Here is a 20495-nt window from a genome sequence, read left to right as displayed (position 1 = left end):
TGAGGCTCTCCACTCCTAGAGGCTGCCTGCTATACCCTGTCATCTGGCCTTTTCCCCAGCATGGAAGTTCACTTCTTTAAGGAGAAGTCTCACAACTTCTTTTAAAGGACTCACTAGATTGTCTATGCAGGTCAAGCTCCCTTTTGACCTCAGAGTCAACTGATGGGACCCTGATTACATCTGCAGGACCCCTTCATCTTTGCCTTATAACATCACCTAATCACAGGAGTGAAATCCCATCATGTTCACAAGTGCTGCCCACACTCCAGGGGAAGAGATAATGCAGGCATGTACACCGTGGAGTGGGAGTCTTTGGGACCATCTCAGAATTCCACCTACCACAGGGACCTAACTGATGCCCCTGTTCCCTACACTCAATTATGAATCTCTTGGTTTCTGGGATTTTCCATTTTCTTCCAGACTTGACAGGTTGTCCCCTGTCTCTTGTTTGCTTGGCCTTACTCATATCCATTAGAAACTGAGCGATTCAACATTTGTCACAGCCTGGCACAGGTTTGGTGCTCCTTAAACAGTTGTTATAAGTGGAGGTTATTCTTATACTGGAAGTGAAGATTAATCTATATTATATCAAAGACCACATTCAGTGCTAGAAGTATTCTACCCTGCTGTCTCCATCCAGGCCAAACTCCTGAGAGGTCCTGCCTGACCTGCCCCTGCACACTTCTCTGCCCTCACTAGTGTCAGAGTCCACTTTCTCTTTCATACTGTGCTAAAAGAACACTAAAGCGCTTACAGTTTCTAGACTGATTTGCTTTCTCTTAGCATCATGACAGTGCCTGTGCTCTTTTCTCAGCCTAGAGTGCTCTTCCCTACACCAACTGACTGACTGCTCCCATCCCTCTAGATAAGCTTAGAAATCACTACTGAGGGCATTTTCCTTAATCCTCCTACCCCTGTGTGTGGTTTGGGGTTCTACAACACTAAGCTTCTTCCCCCTTCCTAGAACTGGTCACCTCTTGTAAGTTGCAGAGTCCATCTCCCTGCCAACCTGAGCTGTCCATGAAGCCAGAGAATAAAGCTTCATTATGTTGGGTCCCAGCACTGGCCTGGACTGGTTAAGGTCCATGAATATTTATTGAGCAAACAAATGGATTCAGTAATCTACATGTGATTTGGGGTCTTCTGAGATGTTTATGCTCTCTGGTGTCCTGGGCCCCATGGCAGACCAGCCCAGCAATCTCTGGTTCACCTACAGGCTCCAAGTTCATGCAACAGGGCAATGGGCATGACCATCACAATGTGTGAATCATAGGCTCGTTTCTGTTGACCCAGGAAAGCTTTTTAAAAATTCTCATCTGCCACCTAGAGCTCCTTTCAAAGAGAGTGAACGTTAGGAATGACAAGGCAAAATGACTGGCATTCCTGATCACACTGACATATAGAGCTCCATGGTGATGAACTGCAACCAGACAATGTGCTGCCCAGAAGATGGGGTATCAGCCTGGGACAGGAACTGGTTATCTCTGTGGAGCACCTTGTTCATCTTGCTGAGCACTTACTTGGCAGTAGTTTGACCCTCTCTCTTCCCTGAGAGCCAGCCACTTCCTTGTTGTACAGAGGATGAGAGCTAGCCCAAGCCTCACAAAAACAACACTGCTTAGCCCTACAGCTGTGATGATGGGGAGGGGAGCGGGTCACTGTTCAGTCACTACCACGGGCAAGAATCCACAGGCCAGCACAGTAACAAGGGAATAAATACCCAAATTGCTTGAGTATATTACTCCCAAATTGGGATGACAATTCTTTAGGGCAATAAGCATTTTTTTTTTTAAATGTTTTTATTGACTTCAGAGATAGGAAGGGAGAGGGAGAGAGAGACACATCAATGATGAGAGAGAATCATTGATCGGCTGCCTCCTGCACGCCCCCTACTGGGGATAGAACCCACCACCCAGGCATGTACCCTGACGGGAATCGAACTATGACCTCCTGGTTCATGGGTTCATGCTCAATCACTGAACCACACTGGCCAGGCTAATAAGCATCTTCTAAACTCAACTACAATTTAGAATCAAGTCTAAAAATGTTTTGAAGTCACAGGGCTAATATTTTTGCATTAAGCAATTTATGCAAAAACGTGATGCTTTAAATTCTTACAATATTTAAGATAATTTGGGGAATTTTCTAACAGATTCTTGTACTGATTACAAATGTGTATTTGAGTAATAAATATGACTTGTGATTTTAAGTTAAAGGCTTATTAAATTTATATTGACACATTTAAAAGAACTCATGATGACAGATTAATTTATAAGAATTACATGAGAACTCAAAAGGCTTTGTTAGAAAATTGTGATACTTAAAAAAGGAATGTGAATTATTAAATTTATAAATGCAATTTCAAATCTTGAAAAGGAATTTAACCAAGTTTATTAATGGGACCAAATATGTGATTGTTAAAACTGACTACATTTATGAATGGAATTGTAAAATTTTTGTCAGTTGAAATTAAAACTCGATTTGGGGATTTCTAATTTTACTAAACTGAATATTAGTTTTAAAAATCAAATTAACCTCAAAGTAATCTTTTCTGCTCATGAAAGCTACTCAGAGGACGTTTTTAAAGGGGACTTACAATGTAAAGGTAGCTAGGCCGTGGAACTTGGATTGGACAGGATGGGCATGAAACCAAGGGGGCCAGTAGTCAACCCGGCGGGCTGGGTACTCGGGAGCATGAAGGCCTGTTTCGGGTGGGGGTCATCCAACAGCCAGAACCCGGGGACCCCGAGGGGGCGGGCGCGTTCGGCCTCAGCAATAGGGGTGTGACCGAAGGAACGCGCGGCCGACTGGCGAGAAAGCACTGTCCCTGGCGACGAGGTGGTCAAAGACCCGGCGAGACGCTCACCTGGGACGCGTGGCCGCTTTGTACGACTCGAAGGGGGACACCGGTCACCCATTCGTCTGTGGGAACGGCGCCTTCCGGCGCCGTGCAGTGAGCCACCTGCTGAACCACAGCACCTGGTTCTGACGAAACCCTGAAGTCGCCGGGTATGACGGCAGGAGCGCGTGGGTAGGTGAAATCCTTGCGGAACAAAAAGGATAGCTTTTAATCGTGAGGTAGTCACTCTGCTTCCCAACAACTCTGAGTTCAGTACTTTTATTACGATCAGTATCGCTTTACAAAGAAGGAAAGCAAAATAAGTGACAAAACTTGGGCCGCAACACACTTGCCTTAGAGCGCCACGCTCCGCGCCAGCTTCTGGCGGAGCTGGCGGCTCCCCGCGCTCTCCCCCCACCTCCGTCTGTCTGTCTAGGGCGCCTGCGCGCGTGCCCAGGGCCCGCCGCTCGTCCCCGCACGCCGACTGGTCAGGTGCCGGCGCGGGGGCGGGGCCCGTGCTGGGGGCCTACGCGCCTGCGCGCAGGGCGTCCGAGCCGAGCCTGCCTGGCGGTGCGGGCGCGTCTTCCCTCGGCTCCGCCACCAGCCGGGGCTCGGGCCCGGGCCCGGGCCCCCGGGACATGGCCTCCCGAACTGCGCAGGGCGACGGCCCCACGGCCAGCCGCTGGGACGACGGCCAGGAGACTGCAGGTACGGAAGGCGGCCGGGGCGCCGATGGGCGGCCTGCGAGGACGGCCGGAGGGACAGGGGCAGCCCTAGGAGACGGGGACCGCTCGGAGGAGCGGGTCCCGGCGTCCGCGGCGCCCGGCGGGCGGCCTGGGGCGCGCCCATCGCCGCGGGCCCGGTCGGGACGGCGGGAGAGGAAAAGGCTGAAGGGACAGGAAGCCTAGAGTCGGGTCCACGGATGCCGGGGGGACCGGAGCAACCGCGGTGACAGGGGCGCATCCCCCGTGGAAGGACGGGGCGGGGACCCCGCCCGGCCCGGCGGGTCCGAAGGGGAGAGTGGGCCTGAGACAGGCTCAGGCTCACCCCCGGCCGCCGGCTGTCGGCCACGTCCGCGGACTCGCGCCGCCTCCCTAGTTGTGAGGCAGGTTCCCGAACTTCCTCTCGCGCCGGCCTGGTTTGCGTGCTGTGAGGGACCGCATATTTCCCTTAATTGCCATGAAATCCAGCTCTTTTAAAGCCTACGGCTCCGTGGTCCTTAGTTCTTTCACAGGTTGTGCGATCATCGCCGCTAATTCCCGAGTATTAATATTCCGGAGAGAAAGCCCATCGCTCCCCAGTCCCCACGGTTCCTGGCAGGCACTAGGCTACTTTATGCCTCAGCCCCGTCCCGCCTATTTTAATGTTATTTAATGGTACAAAAAGCGATTTCCTATTTTTATACTGTTTCATACTAAACAATTATTTCTATGAAATCACGGTTTCGTTGTGCACTGTTTTCAAATATGTTTTACATATCATTAAGGTATGGCAGTTAAAACTATTAATGTTTACTCCGTACCACGTAAAATAATCTTTTTTTCCTCTGGGGAAGATTAAAGTAGCTTTCCCACTTTTTCATCTTCTGATGGACACCACGTCCATAATAGAGCCAGTTGACATGTTCAACCCACTTACTGTGGTGAAGCACCTGGTATCTGCACCTGGTATCTGCACCTTGTTTGTCTGGGCTCATTTTCTGTTACCCCCCTTTTCTGCTGTTCTAGCCCTGGATGGAAGTGGAGCTCACGCATATGGCTTCCCTGGGCCCTTTAGCCTTGTAACTCTTTGGTGGCGTTCGTATGACATCTGTCTTTGTGGCATAATAGTCCATGCCCCAAGTGGTGCAGGCCCTGTGACCTGTTGTCGTTGTTTTGAGGCTTTACCTCCCAGCGTCCTTGACTTTACTTCTCTGGGTGAATGGAAGGAGCAAGTTACGAACACCAGGAGCTCTCCTTTGTAGAGTTCATGATCAGAGTTTGTAGAGTTCATGGTTTACTCTGGAATATTTTTCTGCATTGTTGAGGTAAAGCAGTCTCTTAATACCCACTTGTCTTTATGTGTCAAGTAAGGAATCGCTGCTAATTCTAGTACAGTTTGTTGAAACTAAATAGGACCTCCGAAAACAGAGGCTGCATTGTTTTATTTTGTTTTTAGTAGCAACCTTACTCAAAAAAAGGTAAGGTTTTCCTCTCCCACTGTCTTTCTCCAGTACATATATGAAGATCAAGCATAAAATTTAAAGTTAATTTTCAATGTTAACATCAGGAGTTCAAGGGGTGGGGTAGGGCAGCATCCGTCTGAGGGGCTCTCTCTGTCTGTCTCTCTCACTGGCTCTTTCATTGTTTCAATTAAAGCTAACATTGCTTAGTTTGAGTTTAACTGCTATTTAAAGACTCCAAAGCTTTCTTGATATGCAAGCTTAAACCAAATAATAAGTATGGAATTTTGTACTCTCACACAAGATTCCATTATTAAGTATGTAGATCTTTTACCTGATGTAAGCCATTAATTAATGTGTATTTTGCTAGTATGGAAAAACTGAGACGATGCATAGCTAGTATTCATCTTTAGTCCTTGCCTTTCCCTATATATACAGTTCCCTAAGCCAGCTGCTTTTGGAGACACCTGTTGCTCTGAGGAGGCAGAAATCTTTACCTGGGTTCTGTAGCTAGGGTTGGGAAAGATTTGAAACAATAATGGGCTCAGCCATCCTTATCTGAACTGTTAGGAACTGCTTCAGTGCCCCTTATTAAAATGATCATTTTAATGGAGAGCAGGCCAAGTAGCACCTGTATCATTTTTCTCCTGTGTTGAGTGAATTGCTTTTCAGGCATCAAGGATTTATTTATAGCAGTGTCTTATATTTTGCAGCCAGCTGTAGGATAATCATTTCATTATGTCATGGTTACGATAGCCAAGAAGGAATTTGGAAGGTATCAACTTTGGAATATGTAATACATCTCTCTTATAAGTGAGGCAAAAGGAAATTGGAGAAGAAAGGATTCGGGGGATTGGGATTATGTTTATGCTACTTCCTGAAGAAATATGGGCTTTTATCCCAAGCCCAATATCAGCATTATCTTAAAGTAGATGTAGGCATTCATTTTAATTATTTTCCTGAGCATCCCAAGAGTATCTCTATGGTTTTCCTCTGAGATGAAGAGGGTATGTGTAAATTAGTTTTAATCGCGACACTGCTAACCCTTTTTTCCTCACTGTATAATCTAGCAGTTGACCTTATCACTTTGTAATTTATATATCTCTAGCTCGCTTGAGTTTTCTGTTGTCTCCTCCCTTTTTATGTCACAATGAGAGCTTATATATTAGGTATAATAAATACTTGTGTGTGGGGTGCTGGCACACTTAGGAGTGCCTTCCTCATCTGCCATTAATACTTAATCACTCAACTGTGCGATTCAAGAAGGTGATATTGGGGCCTGAACAGACAGCAGCTAAATCCACATTTGAGTAGCATCCTACTCTGAGAAGTACCAGTAGCTTTAGAAAAAGACCAAAGAATCTACAAATCTGCCCAGCCGGGTGTGGCTCAGCAGTTGAGCATCGACCTAGGATCCAAGAGATCACAGTTTGATTCCCAGAGGGGCAGATGCCCGGATGCAGGCTCGATCCCAGCAGGGGGTGTGCAGGAGGCAGCCAATCAATGACTCTCTCTCATCATTGATATTTCTATCTCTCTCTCTCTCCCTCTCCCTTCCTCTTTCTGAAATCAAAAAGATATATTTTTTTAAAAAAAAGAACCTACAATTCTACAGTCATGTGCCACGTGACGTTTCAGTCGATGATGGACCGCATATGCGAAGATGGTATACCATGTAGTCTAGGTGCACAGTGGACTGTACCATCTAGATTTGTGTAAGTGCACTCTGTGATGCACAACAAAGAAATTACCTAACAACACATTTCTCGGAATGTATTCCTATTGTTAAGCAGCTCATGACTGTTTAGAGTTGTGCAGTGAGCATAGCAGTATGGACAAAATAATATGATTTATTATAGGCCAGTGTTTCCAAAGGAACAGTAGCTAAACTAACTTCTTACTCTAGTCTGTACCTATTTATTGTGTTCCCACAGAGCACCAAAAACAAGAAGATAGTAAATTTTGTAATTCAGGGTTAAAAATAGAATTGGAACAGTGTGTTAAGAGAACTGAGTACTAGAGCTGTGGTTTGGGTTCAAAATTAGTAAAACTTCTGGCAGATTATTTACCAGAACCTAATGGAAATCCAGCAGATTGCAAAGCAGTGTTATTTTCTTCAAGATACGAGCAAGGATTTTCCTTTCCCCCAGATTGCTGAATAGCTTACTTGGAAAGAGGGGCAGGGTGGATATATGTCTAAACAAATGGAGGAACATTTTCCACATTCTTAGCAAGTAGGTTAACAAGATTTCTAAATGTCAGTTTATCTCAAACAGTATTCATATTACCATTTAAGTGTTGTGATGTGTAGAAAGTACAAGGAAACTCTTAAGTAAAAGAAAATTACAGGCTATCTGGTACTTTATATTCTTTGTTGGAACTTAATTCAATTCCTGCTCATATTTTGTCTCTGTCTGTTAAATAAAAAGTCTTCTCTGTGTCCTGTTTGTCTGTGATCCTTCTTTGAAAACATACAGCCTTTTCTTCCAAAGGATGGCCCTTCAACCCAAAGTAAAATCCCTCCCTGTCTTTCCTTGAGTGTAGGATAAATCCCAGACACCTCAGCAGGATAAATTCAGCCCAGCATCTTCCATAAGCTACATTTATTGCAGTCCTCCAGGCCTCTTCCCTCTTCCTTTACCTAACACTTCAGCCTCACAGAATTATCTCTGTGTTTTCTGGACATGATATTTCTTTCATATGACAAAGTCTTTGCACATACTCCTCTCCCTGGAATACTCTCCCTTCAACCACTCTTCCATGTGCAGTTTTCTTTAGGAAGGTACCAGAGTATATTCTTGGTGAAGCCTTTCCTGATTGCATGAGAAGTAGTCATTCTTTCCTCTAGAGTTTCATAATTCTTCATGATTCAGTTATATCACATATAATAATTGTCTCCCTCCCTACCGTGAGCCTCTCAAGTGCTGGGAGGGAATCAAATTAATCTTTTTATCCCCAGTACAGTGCTTACTACAAGTGGATGTTCATTAAATGATGGACTGATAAATGAATGGATAGACTAATGGGCAAGTGGATAGATGGATGGACAGACAGATGGACAGTCAAGCCAAGAGCTTGAAGCACCTTGTAAACAAACAGTTAACTAGTTAGGTGCCATGCTGACAGAGGAAATTGGGACTTAATTTTTATGATTTCTAGGTAGAGTAACCATTTAATTTAACATCCAAGCTGGGACATTTTTGAAAGTGCAGAGAGCAGGAGGGGTTTGCTATGAACAACTATGCCAGAATTATAGGCATGAGCCAGGATCCCTCAAACTGAAAGAGATGGTCATTCTACTAGGTTACTGGGGAAAAGAACATCCTAGCCAGGATAACAGGTTTACCTAGGTGAAAAGCAACCTGTGTTATTTTCCTGTCTGCACCTCCAATTGCATGTGACTCCAAACCAGGTAGTTCATATGTCATAGCTCTCATAGGTAGGTAAGCAGGACCATTAGGTACCAACTTGCATTTGTGTTAATAATGTGCGGCTTTGTCATGGAAACAATTTGTAGACTGTTGCCTCAGAATAGAAAATTGTTGAGGAAACCTGTTTAGTGTCCCTTCTAAACCTAATCTACATTCCAGTGTTAGTCTTCTCTGAAGCCTAACCTGCCTTCCAGTGTTTATCTTCCACCTTACATAACTCCAGTGCCTTACACCTAGTATATGCTACATATATATTTTTAATGAGTCTGTTTACTGTAAAATAAAAGGGCTGTATGTTTCCTGTCTCCAAGCCTTTTTTCTGCTCTCTAGCTCTCTTCCCAGCCTCTTGAAATCCTTTTCCTTATTTTTTTTTAAATGTTAACTTTATTATTATTTTTAATCCTCACCTGAGGACATGCTTTTATAGATTTTAGAGAGAGAGAAAGGAAGATGAAGAGAGAGAGAGAAACATCGATGTGAAAGTGAAACATCGATTGGCTGCCACCCATACGTGCCTACTGGGGATGGTTCCCGAAACCTGGGTATGTGCCCTGACCTGGAGTTTAACCCGAGGCTTTTCAATGTATGGGACTATGCCCCAACCATCTGAGCCACCGGGCCAGGGCCCTCCTTTTTTTTTAAGCTATACTCTTCAATAATGTTCTCTCAGATTAGCTTGAGCCACAACACTCTCTGAGCTCTTAGTGTCCACACATTCCTTTTTTTAGCAATTATAGTGCATTTCTTTGTGACATCTCTTTTATGGTGTCTTGTTTAAATTTTCTTGTGTTTGCCATTCCTAAAATTAGCCATTCTGCATGAGAACTCTCAGAGCCTATTGCTCCATTATTTTAAATAGAAAAATTATAATATGATAAACATCAGCCACAAATTCTCAACCAATTTCCTAAAAAGAAATTTAAACACAGTAAAATGCCTATGTATAAATAACAAACTATCACATAAGGATGTAAGATGCTTAAAACATTACTTCCTGATCACAGTAATTAATATGGTTTTTAAGAAACCGTTGCTTTGTGTATAGTATCATGCCTCCCTTACCACCCACACTGGAGACCCAAGTATGCCCTTTGATATTCTGATTTTGAAAATATTTCTGTGATGCTGATGTTTTACCAGTAACTGGAAACTTTTGTGGTTTTGTTTAAAAATGTAGTATTGAATTTTGGTGGCATGTATATACATCTTTCCTCTATAAACAACAGGAAAAATATTATATTAAGAGATATATATTCTCTGAAGCTTGGAATTAAGAAAGAACAGGTGTTCTATTAGGAAAACATTAACAGTAACTGTTAGATATGCCTGAATTTACTGAGCATTTATTTAATTGTAATTCCTTGCAGATTACTTACATGGTATATCTCCTTAGTGTTTTGCACATTATGTGCTAATTAAATATCTGTAGGTTGGCTTTAAATACCTGTACCTCAGACCAAATAAAGAGATTGAGCCCTGAACAGAAATTGTATATATGCTGAATATGTGCCTTATGCACCCCCTAACTCCTGAGTGTTTTTTTGTTTGTTTGTTTGTTTTGTTTGTTTGATTGTTTGTTTTTGCAGGCTTTAACGCCAAAAAGAAAAAGAAAGTGGCAGAGATATACCAGGCTCTGAACAGTGATCCCATTGATGTGCCTGCCCTTAGACGCATGGCTATTAGTGAAGGAGGGCTCCTGACTGATGAGATCAGACGAAAAGTGTGGCCCAGACTCCTCAATGTCAACACCAGTGACCAGCCTCCTATATCAGGTAAGGGGTGGGAGGAGTACTGTGAGGGGAGCTTATTTAGAAGACAAGGAAAAAAGAATTCCAGAATCTTTGATTTTTATGCTAATGTCAAACCAAGAGTAGATGGGTAAATCTAAAGCATTCGAGGGTATGATTGGGCCAACTCTGAAAATAAGGCCAAACTAATAAGTAGAATTTTATTCAAAAATGGAATGAGCTTAGGTAGGTATATAGGGAGCTTCTATTGGCTAGGTGGAGGAGTTTATTAAAAATGCATATTCCAGCCCAGCCTGGCATGGCTCGGTGGTTGAGCATCGACCTAGGATCCAGAAGATCGCAGTCAGGGCACATGCCTGGGTTGTGGGCTCGATCCCCAGTTGGGGGCGTGCAGGAGGCAGCTGATCTATGACGACTCTCTCATCGTTAATGTTTCTCTCTCTCTCTCTCCCTTCCTCTCTGAAATCAATAAAGACCTATTTAAAAAAATGTTTTTTAAAAAGCATATTCCAGTCTGTATTCACTGAGGGTTGTAGGAATCTGTATTTTAATAAGCACTCCACCTAATTCTGATGTAGGTAGACTACATTTTGAGAAACATTAGGCTATGGGGAGAAATAATACTTTTAAAAAACACAAAAGCATTTTTATTTGGAAATACTGTGATCATTTTAGAGTCTAAAATTCTATAATTCTGTGAAAAGCTATAACTTAAATAATCTGCAAGTCCCATGTAGTGAAAGGAGTTCCTTGGACTACAGTGCAGAATACAGAAGAAAGTCCTACAGAACAGTGAACTCACTTTGTCATGCATTCGCTCAGCAAACATTTATTGCTTTCCTGCTATGTCTGGCAAAAGTCTGGCTATTGGGCATTCTTTCACTCATTTGGCAGGTATTAGTTGTGCTCTTGTTTCGTGCCAGATACTGGAGATGATTAAAACAGCCTCCTCCAATGAAAGTTCACAGTGTCATAGTGCAGCTGAGTAGGTGTTAAGTTGCCACTTGTTTAATCTTTGAAGCTGGCTGCCTCGGAGCAGTCAGCTTTTGTTGGAAGGAAAAGGCGTTGCCATGTTCACACTCTGAATCCCGAGATGGTGTTCTTCTATCAGATTCCAGATTTCCTCTATCTTTATAAGATGAAGTCTGTGTGGGGAAGTTTTGCACAGGCTCCTCTGGTAGCTTTTGATTTTGCTTTGTGAAGGAAATGTAGACTTGTTATACAACACTCGGTTTGGGTTGAGGCAATGTACACTTGTTATATAAATGTATATATTTATATACGTATAAATATATATATGCATGTTTTGCTCCTGATCTGGTGCATATATATATATATCAGCTAGAGACTGCCTCCTTACTTTCACACTGTATTGGGCTTATCACCTAAACACAAGTACTATCTCCTATTTGCAGTGTGTTAGTTTTAGAATTTCTGGGTTGAGAAGTTAGGTTCTTCTGTTTTTTTCTTTTTTCTTTTCTTTTCTTTTCTTTTCTTTCTTTTCTTTTCTTTTTTTTTAAAATATATCTTTATTGATTTCAGAGAAAGGAAAGGAGAGGGAGAGGGAGAGATAGAAACATCAATGATGAGAAGAGTCATTGATCAAGCCCCCAACCTGGGCATGTGCCCTGACCGGGACTCGAACCCAGATCACCTGGATCCTAGGTCAACGCTCAACCACAGAGCCACGCCCAGCCGGGCTGTTTTTTTCTTTTTTTAAAAAAATATATCTTTATTGATTTCAGAGAGAGGAAGGGAAAGAGAGATAGAAACATCAATGATGAGAGAGTCGTCATTGATTGGCTGTCTCCTGCACATTGCCTGTTGGGGATGGAGCCCACAACCTGGGCCTGGGCCCAGACTAGGAATTGAACTGCAATCTGCTGGATCCTAGGTCGATGCTCAACCACTGAGCCACACCCAGCCGGGCAGGTTCTTCTTTATATGAGTTTATCTTAATACTCCTTTCTGAATAGCTCAGTGCTTCCTAGATGTTACAGATGTTAGAGTTTTTTCAGTGGCCTATGGCTTCCACATTCATGATCTTGTTTGGTCCTTACAGTAACCTGAGAGGTCCATTATGGAAGGGAATATTCCCATTTTACAGACGTGGACTTTGAAATTCGGAGCAGTACCCCAGTGACTCCACAGAGGTTCCCTGGCCTCCTGACTACTGCTCTCCTGCTCTTTCCACCTGACTTTGCTGCCTCCTGAACAATTCTGTCTTCCCTCTTAGGTCATCCAGACTTGTGTGAAACAACGTTTGGGACTAAACTCTGGATTCCTCTCCAAATGTTGTATTTTGAGTCATGTTCTCGTCAGGAAAATGAAGGAGTGTGTGAAACCACAATGTTTCGCTCCTGACCTGGCTTCCCAGACATTCCTACAGTGACATGTTCCTTTTCCTCCAATAGGGAAAGACTTACGACAGATGAGCAAGGACTACCAACAAGTGCTGCTGGATGTCAGGCGGTCCTTACGGCGGTTTCCTCCTGGTGAGAAGCTCTCTCCGTCTTGTTACATGGAAGCTTCTGTCCCAGTTGCACTTACTTTCTTGTGTTGATGCTTGCCAGTGCTAGGGAGTTTCTATCCCAGCACACAGTGTGTCTTAAAATGTACCCCCAGTCTGCTGAGTCATTCATTTATTCCATCACACTCAGATCCCCACTGAAAGCCTGAGCCAAAGGTAATTTCTCTTCCCTAGAGGTGGTAAATGAAAGGTTTTTCTCCCCCTTTCAGAGCCACAGAAGAGACTTCTTAGGGATTGCTAGAGCCATGAGGCTGGCTTTAAAGAGCAGATTGGTTTGAAAGTGGGCACTAAGAACTGTTAATATCTTGTTTGATCCGATTTATAAATAGTGATATCTTGCACATATACATTATATTGAATTCTTTGAACTAGAAGGGAGGCCATTTCCTGCATGTTTAAAGAGGCTATTCCTAAAATTGCCTCCCCATTCCAGGAAGAATGAGAAGAATGACCATTGTTTCCACTTTCACAGTGAAGGAACTTGGCTCATGTTTATGATCTATTTCTCTTCTTTTGGCAACTCTACCTTTAGGCCCATGAAGAGAGGAGACTTGCTAAAGAAAAAATTGGTTGCCATGGCACACCAGTGTGCTGCAAGAATTTTTAAGGGGCTGAGATGGAGCAGGGGGCACTGTAGCCCTGTGTGGGGTGTCGGCGCAGGCCTCGAGATGCCAGGATGCCCGTGTCTGCAGTGAGACCGGGAGGTGGGGCTGCACTGGGCGGCTCAGCAGGTAGCCAGGACCATGTTGGGGCAGACCTGCTGCTGCACCATCTTGGCAGTGGAGGCCATGGGGAATGCGGCAAGACACCACTCCTTCAGGTGTTTGCCAAGGACGCCTACCTTGGGAGTCATGTCCCCACCATGTTTGAGAACTATACCTTGAGCTTTGAGATAGACAAGGGTTCATTGAGTTCAACATGTGGCACACTTCAGTATCCATTCCATGACCTTTCTTTTTCCTCTCCTCACTTCTACAGCTGTTCATCCTAACCTCCAGGCAACATGCTGTCAGATAGTCATACTACTAGCAATGTAAACTGTTGTGACTTGGTTAAGGTGTCTCAGCTCCCACTGTAAGGTTGCTAGTCGGTGGCTCTTTTCTATATGTCACATATTTCCTGTATGTGTGTGGATTTTGTTATGTGTTACCAAGATGCAAATTTCCTTTTATTAAGTACTTTTCTGAAAATCTATTGCTGTCCATCTTCCTAACCTCTGTGTTACTAGGCTGCTTGCCATGTTCAAGTGCATCTCTCCTCCCTGCCCCAGGCATGCCAAGAGAACAGAGGGAAGGACTCCAAGAAGAACTGATCGACATCATCCTCCTCGTCTTGGAGCGCAACCCTCAGCTGCATTACTACCAGGGCTACCATGACATCGTGGTCACATTTCTGCTGGTGGTAGGAGAGAGCCTGGCAACATCCCTGGTAGAAAAATTATCTACCCACCACCTCAGGTACCAGCTCAGAGGAACATAAGAGACTGAGTATCATTCCCCATACCCCAGGGTAACTCCTCAGCCCATTTTCCAATCAGTGTTTTCAGTGGTTTGAGCCTCGTTCCACCCCCGCCCTGATCTCAGTATTTGGTCCAGTCGTGCTCACAGAACTGTCTCCCTCCAGGGATTTCATGGATCGAACAATGGACAACACCAAACATATATTAAACTATCTGATGCCTATCATTGACCGGGTGAATCCAGAACTCCATGACTTCATGCAGAGGTAGGTATCTATGTGTCTACATTTATGTGTATACACACACACACACACACACCCCTTCAACTTTCTAGCGTTTATTTCTTCCTCGCACGTCTAGCTTATCATCATCTTATATTGATTAGTGTTAAGTTCTTCTGAGTTGTCCTTTCTAGTTAACCAGCGATCTGGATAATTCAGTTCTATATAGAGTCTTGGAGCACTTTTTGAGTGCTCTGCTCTTTTGGGGATCTAAGAGATGTGACAGCCAATCCCTTGAGGAGTTTACATCTAGTGGGAGGAGGTGGACAAGTTAAGTATGCCAAGGTAGACTTTGAGGTTACTGCCATAAGAGTTCAGAGTCCTATAGGATCCAGAGGTAAGAAAGGCGGGGCTGTCTGTGTGTGGTGGTATTCACCAAGTACCTAGGAGAAGAAATATATCTTTGTGAATATCATATGTTTTTTATTTCTCTTCTGTTTAGTTGGAAATGTGTCATTGGCCAATGCCTGACTCTAAGAAAAAAAATTATTGATTGATTGATTTTTAGAGAGAGAAACATTGATTTGTTGTTCCACTTATTTATGCTTTCATTTTTGTGCCGTGACCAGGGATCGAACCTGCAGCTTTGGTGTATCAGCACAACACTCTCACCAGCTGAGCAACGTGGCCAGGGCCTTTTTCCCCCCAAGTAATAGCTATGTCTTAAGATGTTTCAGTCATCTCATGTTAACTAAAAAATTAACAGAGTTGTGTTTTCAAGCCTGAGAATATGTGCCTGTGCCCCCCCCAAAAGAGTATGACTTTCTCAGAAGAGAAATTATGGTAAAGTTTTCTGTAAATAGGTACTTCTTATTCCTGGAATAGACATTTATTGGCCATTAGGAAAGCACCTAGTGAAATAAGGCAAGCAGGACCCTATTGTAGTCTTAACGTCATGATGGTGGGTACATTTTAAGAACTTTGTTTCTTTTGAAGAGAAAATGCTGAATTTCTAGGTGGCTGAATTTTCCAGAAAGTCTATTTCCCAAATGCTTTCTTCTCAGAGCACTGAGGGCAAAGAAGGCCCAGAAAAAGGGAAGGGATGACTCAGCAGGGAACCTAACATCTGGATTTCCTTGCTCCTAGTGCCGAGGTGGGGACCATCTTTGCCCTCAGCTGGCTCATCACCTGGTTTGGGCACGTCCTGTCTGACTTCAGGCACGTGGTGCGGTTATACGACTTCTTCCTGGCCTGCCACCCCCTGATGCCCATTTACTTCGCAGCTGTGGTAGGTACAGGCTGTGAGCCAGCAGCTAGGTTCTTATCACCCATTTCAGGGTGATCATTTCCCCTGAAGGGAAACCTGGTGATTATGGAAAGATACAAAAGACAACATTTCCCGCTAGTGTGCCTGGACACCATTCTGTGCAACGGTAATGGTGAATGTCATGGAAAAAATTCTGGAAACAAAAAACAAAACAAAAAATGTTCTCTGTAAAAATAAGTTTGGGAAATGCTGGTTAAACAAAAATAAACGGATTTGTTTATTGCATGATCCGTCTGAACATTTGAAATGCAAGCTGCCATTGTGAATTAGGTGTTCTTGTTGACATTTGGAATGAATATAAACTGCCAACTTTGGGCTTAAGAAAGGAAGGGATGTGGTATTATGATAGAAAATTGAGATGGTTTGGGGGTGCTCCAGTTATTAGAGGGCCTGAATCATTGAGGGTGGGGGTGAAGGTGTGGGCTCACAGGCACTCTTCAGTGCTCTTTAAAGAGACCAAGGCCATTCTTTCTACTGTTTTGAACCATTTTTTTCTGTGCTGGAGCTCCAGGAATCTTCCAGTAATCCCTCCTCTTCTTCCTTCTAAAAGAATCTCTCCCTCATTTAATTGGTCAGTCTTTCACATCATCAGGTAGAAGTTTGCCTCTAGCAGGAACACCCAGCCCAGTAGGAAAAGCACTCAGATATGTACATTATTACTTCCTAGATGGTTTTCCAAACTTTTGGGGTGAGCCCTGTCTGTTACCAGTTTAAATTCATCTCTAAGAATGATATGCACGTAGCCAAGGCCTTGCATGTTCTGGTTCCTGATGCAAGGCTTTGCTCTCCACAGATCGTGTTGTATCGAGAGCAGGAAGTCCTGGATTGTGACTGCGACATGGCCTCAGTCCACCACCTGTTATCCCAGATCCCTCAGGACCTACCCTATGAGACGCTGATTAGTAGAGCCGGAGACCTCTTTGTTCAGTTTCCCCCATCTGAACTTGCTCGGGAGGCAGCTGCTCAACAGCAAGCGGAGAAGTGAGTGAGGCCAAGCCACTGGATGAGTTGGGGCAGGGGGTGGGGGCGGGGGTGTTTGTTAGTGAGCAGAAGTAATGAAAGATGATGTCTGGTCAGGACAGGGCTGGGGGATGTTTCCAGAAATCTAAGCTTATGCCAGCAGAATCCCTACTTTAGTCTTGATGGGTCTTTATCAAGCAGAGTTTTCTGAGCAATGGATGGCTCTGCCCTCAGCCTATTTAATCTAGTTTTTCTTTCCTTCGCTGTTTCTTCGTATTATTTCCTTCTTTCTGTCTCTTCTTTTTCTGCAGAACGGCAGCTTCTACCTTCAAAGACTTTGAGCTGGCATCAGCCCAGCAGAGGCCTGACATGGTGCTGCGGCAGCGGTTTCGGGGACTTCTGCGGACTGAGGATCGAGCAAAAGACGTCCTGACCAAACCAAGAACCAATCGCTTTGTGAAACTGGCAGTGATGGGGCTGACGGTGGCACTTGGAGCAGCCGCCCTGGCTGTGGTGAAAAGTGCCCTGGAGTGGGCCCCTAAGTTTCAGCTGCAGCTTTTCCCCTAAATGCCAGAGAAGATTCTTCCTCTGACATTACTTTAAGGTCTCGCCCTTCCGTGGAAGGATGGGGAGGGGTGGGATGTCCTTTATTAAAAGGGTTTCTGTCAAGGGTTTTCTATTCCTACCACCCTCCCTGCTTGTCCATGGTTTGCCTTTGCTTCAGAGGCCAATAGCAGAGCCTTTCTGACACTGGGCACTTGGGGGCCTGGGCATAGAACTCTCCTCCCTCACAGTGGGCTTCTGAGTGTGCTCTCCGCTGCCTCCTCTTGTGTTGGAGGAAGTGGGGTTTTTTTAGCTCCCAGCTGCCTTTGGAACCCACTGGGCCTGGTCACTGGGGACCTTTTCATTTGCCTAGTAGTAAGGAAGCTGGACCACTGAATGCCCGCCTCACAGCTCCTCCTGTTCTGTCTGCTTTGACCAAAGAAGTCCGATGGTGGATTGAAGGCAAAGGGGCAGAGAGGCAAGCCCAGGAGTTAAGACTGGCCCTTCCTGAGAGCAGCTCTGTTAGCTGGTCAGAAATCAGAGAGAGACAGATGGGAACAAGGTTACTGGGTAACTTCTGCTGATTTTCCACCTAGAAATCCCAGGTATTTCCAGTCAAACAGGAAGGAATGTTAAGTTTTAGGGCTCAAACATAGACTGGTTTTACCTGTCCCCCCTTTTTTAATCCTCACCTGAGGGTATGTTCATTGACTCTAGGAGGAGAGAGGAACATCGATAGGTTGCCCCTCACTTGCCCTGACTGGGGATTGAACCCGCAGCCCCTTTGGTGCACGGGCAATGCTCCAACCAGCTGAGCCACCCGGCCAGGCTTGCCTGCTTTTTTCCCCCTACCTATTCTCGCCCACAAGCCACACAAAGTTGCTTTAAAAAGACACTTTTATTACCATTTTTAGAATTATATAACACCCAACATGTAAAGCACCCTCACTTTAAAACAGTAGTTCCTTCATAGAAGAATATAGTTCTCATCAGAAGGATGAGCTTCAAAGACCCTGAAGTGTCCTTTGCCTCAGTTTGGCATTTCACATTAGCCAGAGTTGCAGTTTGTAAACACCCCACACTCCCAGGGTGCCCTCTTCGGGTCTGCCTTTCCTGTTTTCCTCAGATCACCTGTCTGATCCCAGATGGGCACCCACTCACTTCCTTGGCTTTGTTTTTTGGGTTCGATTTATCTCCTTAACTGCTGGTCTCTCCTTCCTGGTTGGAAGTGTCCGTGGAAATGTTCAGAGCAGTCAGAGTGGTAGTCCTGAGACAGCCGCTCCTGCCCTCGGCTGCCTGTGGACTCTCCCGGCCTTAGGGAACAAGCTGGATCTTCCAGTCCTTCTGGGACAGCGTTTCCTCTGAGTGCCAGATATGTTTTAGATGAACTCTGGCTTGAAAAAAGTGCCTTTTGCTTCTTTAAAGGATTGGGGTGTGTAGTTTGAAGCAGCCATGTACTTTCATTTTCCTGGTCTCTCTCTAGCACTGTTCTGTCTTAACAAGTGTTTTAATGTGAACATGCCTGAAGCATCTACCTGCTATACCCAGAGCTCCACACCCTTCCCGTGTGCTCAGTGTGTGCAGAGTGGAGGGCAGGTAGCATGCCAGACGGCCGGCCAGCCCAGAGAGGTTAGGAGAGGCATCTACACTAAGTTACACTCAGCACTTTAAAGATAAAAAAAGCTCAGTGATGGGTCATTCTCTAGAGCAGGAGTCCCTCCTGGGGTGTGATGTGGACAGACTAACCCAGGGAGTGGAAGATACATCAAGACAAAGGAAATTTTTTCAGGATCAGAGGTGCTGGCATGACAGGTATTCCCAGTCTTCTCCCTCAGCAAGTTTGTCCCCTTGCTACGAATGGACAGCAGCAGCGGCATCTCCCACCACGAGCACTGGAGCCTGTCTGTAAATACTGAAGGAACTGATGGGGAGAGGAAAGGAGGTGCACATGACCAGGGTCCCAAGGCCACAGCTTTTTGGAACCCAGGAAGCAAGTGGCATTTGCTTCTGTTGTGGCCTAAGAAGGAGCAAGTTCACTTGTTTGATAGCTTTGCTGACATCAGGATTCGCCTTGTCAGTGAGAAGAAACTATTTTCATCTTCAGGTGGTTTACTATTCTGTAAAGAATATGTGTAAATATTTTGTACAGAGCCCTGTATGAAATACACAGCCATATGTGGTTACTAATCTCCTCTTCTGTCATTCTGTCCTGTCCACCACTTGTTAGGAGTGGACTCTGGTCTTAGACAAATGGCCTTGGTGCTCCCTGCCTTCCACCCTGGCCTGGGACTGTGCTGTGGTCTGTGGACTGCTGCTCAGCCTTGACTGGCCTGGAGAGCTGGGATAATACCTGCAGTCCTATTTCTGTTTCACCTGCAATAAGTACGGCACACATTCCAGCTGCTGCCAGGTGGCCCTGGCCAGTTAAGCAGCACAAGTGGTGTGGGAGATTCGTTTGGGGTGATCTTGACTATTTTTCACACTATTCCGGGGATGCCTGTTTCCAAAGGCTGACATTGGGGTTTAGAACGTAACCAAAGCCTGATGTGAACGTAACTTTGCCTCCACATATAATTTCTGTCCCAAAGGAGCTTTGAGAGCTTTTTCTTGCCAGGCTTTTCCAACATCATCATAACACTCCCTGCTGTTGGTTATTGCGAGCCCAGAACAGTACCATGTACCTGTTGCCTTCATCCTGAGGGTAGGCCAGTCATGGAGGCAAGAACCCATGTTGTCTGGGATGCTTATTAATGTTTCCCTGGCCCAGAGGGGAGAGCGCCCAAGGCTGAGCTGGCATCACAGCCCCCTGACCTTGTCCCACCACCATAGGCCAGCATCTGACTCGGAGAACACAGGGCTGGCCAGGATACTGCCCTGCCTCTGGGAGCTCACACCAGAGCTGCGTTGAAGGGACAATTCATTTTGAGTGGCAGACTCACTGGCAGTTTTATAGGAATTGATGAGTGTAAAAAGTAGAATTTTGAAAATTGGAACATTGAAGGTGTATGTGGCATGAGAAATATTTGTATGTGTTTTTTCTCTCCAGTTAACCTAAAATTCTTGGGATTTCCTGATAGGAGTATCTTTTGTTCTTCATAATGATTCCCTTTCTATCCCACCTGAGTTTATGCTAATGAGGTGGCCTCAAAATGGGGCAGGTCCCCAGAAAGGCCAGGTGATTAGAGTGGGAACTTTTGGCCCCTCGCCTGACCTTGGGAGGAGAGGGAGGGCTGGAGCTTGAACTCTATGAACTCAATCCCGATTCTGAGCGCTTCT

General features: G+C 45.0%; 1 protein-coding gene across 1 annotated transcript; it reads left to right on the top strand.

Moving 5' to 3' along the window:
* The first annotated feature begins 3441 nt into the window (after nt 1-3441).
* TBC1D20 (TBC1 domain family member 20) lies at nt 3442-19991 on the top strand. Its single transcript, XM_087818826.1, has 8 exons — nt 3442-3547; nt 10018-10203; nt 12594-12674; nt 13980-14166; nt 14333-14434; nt 15536-15677; nt 16510-16697; nt 16988-19991. The coding sequence occupies exons 1-8, from the start codon at nt 3478-3480 to the stop codon at nt 17241-17243; spliced, it is 1212 nt and encodes a 403-aa protein (XP_087674952.1). The 5' UTR covers nt 3442-3477; the 3' UTR covers nt 17244-19991.
* Nucleotides 19992-20495: the final 504 nt, after the last annotated feature.

The sequence above is a fragment of the Miniopterus natalensis genome, chromosome 7, assembly GCF_054644295.1.
Source record: "Miniopterus natalensis isolate mMinNat1 chromosome 7, mMinNat1.hap1, whole genome shotgun sequence".
NCBI classification, from domain to species: Eukaryota; Metazoa; Chordata; class Mammalia; order Chiroptera; family Miniopteridae; genus Miniopterus; species Miniopterus natalensis.
This window is presented reverse-complemented; position numbering and strand designations above follow the sequence as displayed.

Bases quoted from the DNA above. Each gene is read 5' to 3' on its own strand.
- TBC1D20 (XM_087818826.1), top strand. From the start codon at position 3,478: ATGGCCTCCCGAACTGCGCAGGGCGACGGCCCCACGGCCAGCCGCTGG. The intron at 14,435-15,535 runs GTAGGTATCTAT...CCTTGCTCCTAG, and splicing joins CTCCATGACTTCATGCAGAG to TGCCGAGGTGGGGACCATCT. The intron at 16,698-16,987 runs GTGAGTGAGGCC...CTTTTTCTGCAG, and splicing joins GCTCAACAGCAAGCGGAGAA to AACGGCAGCTTCTACCTTCA.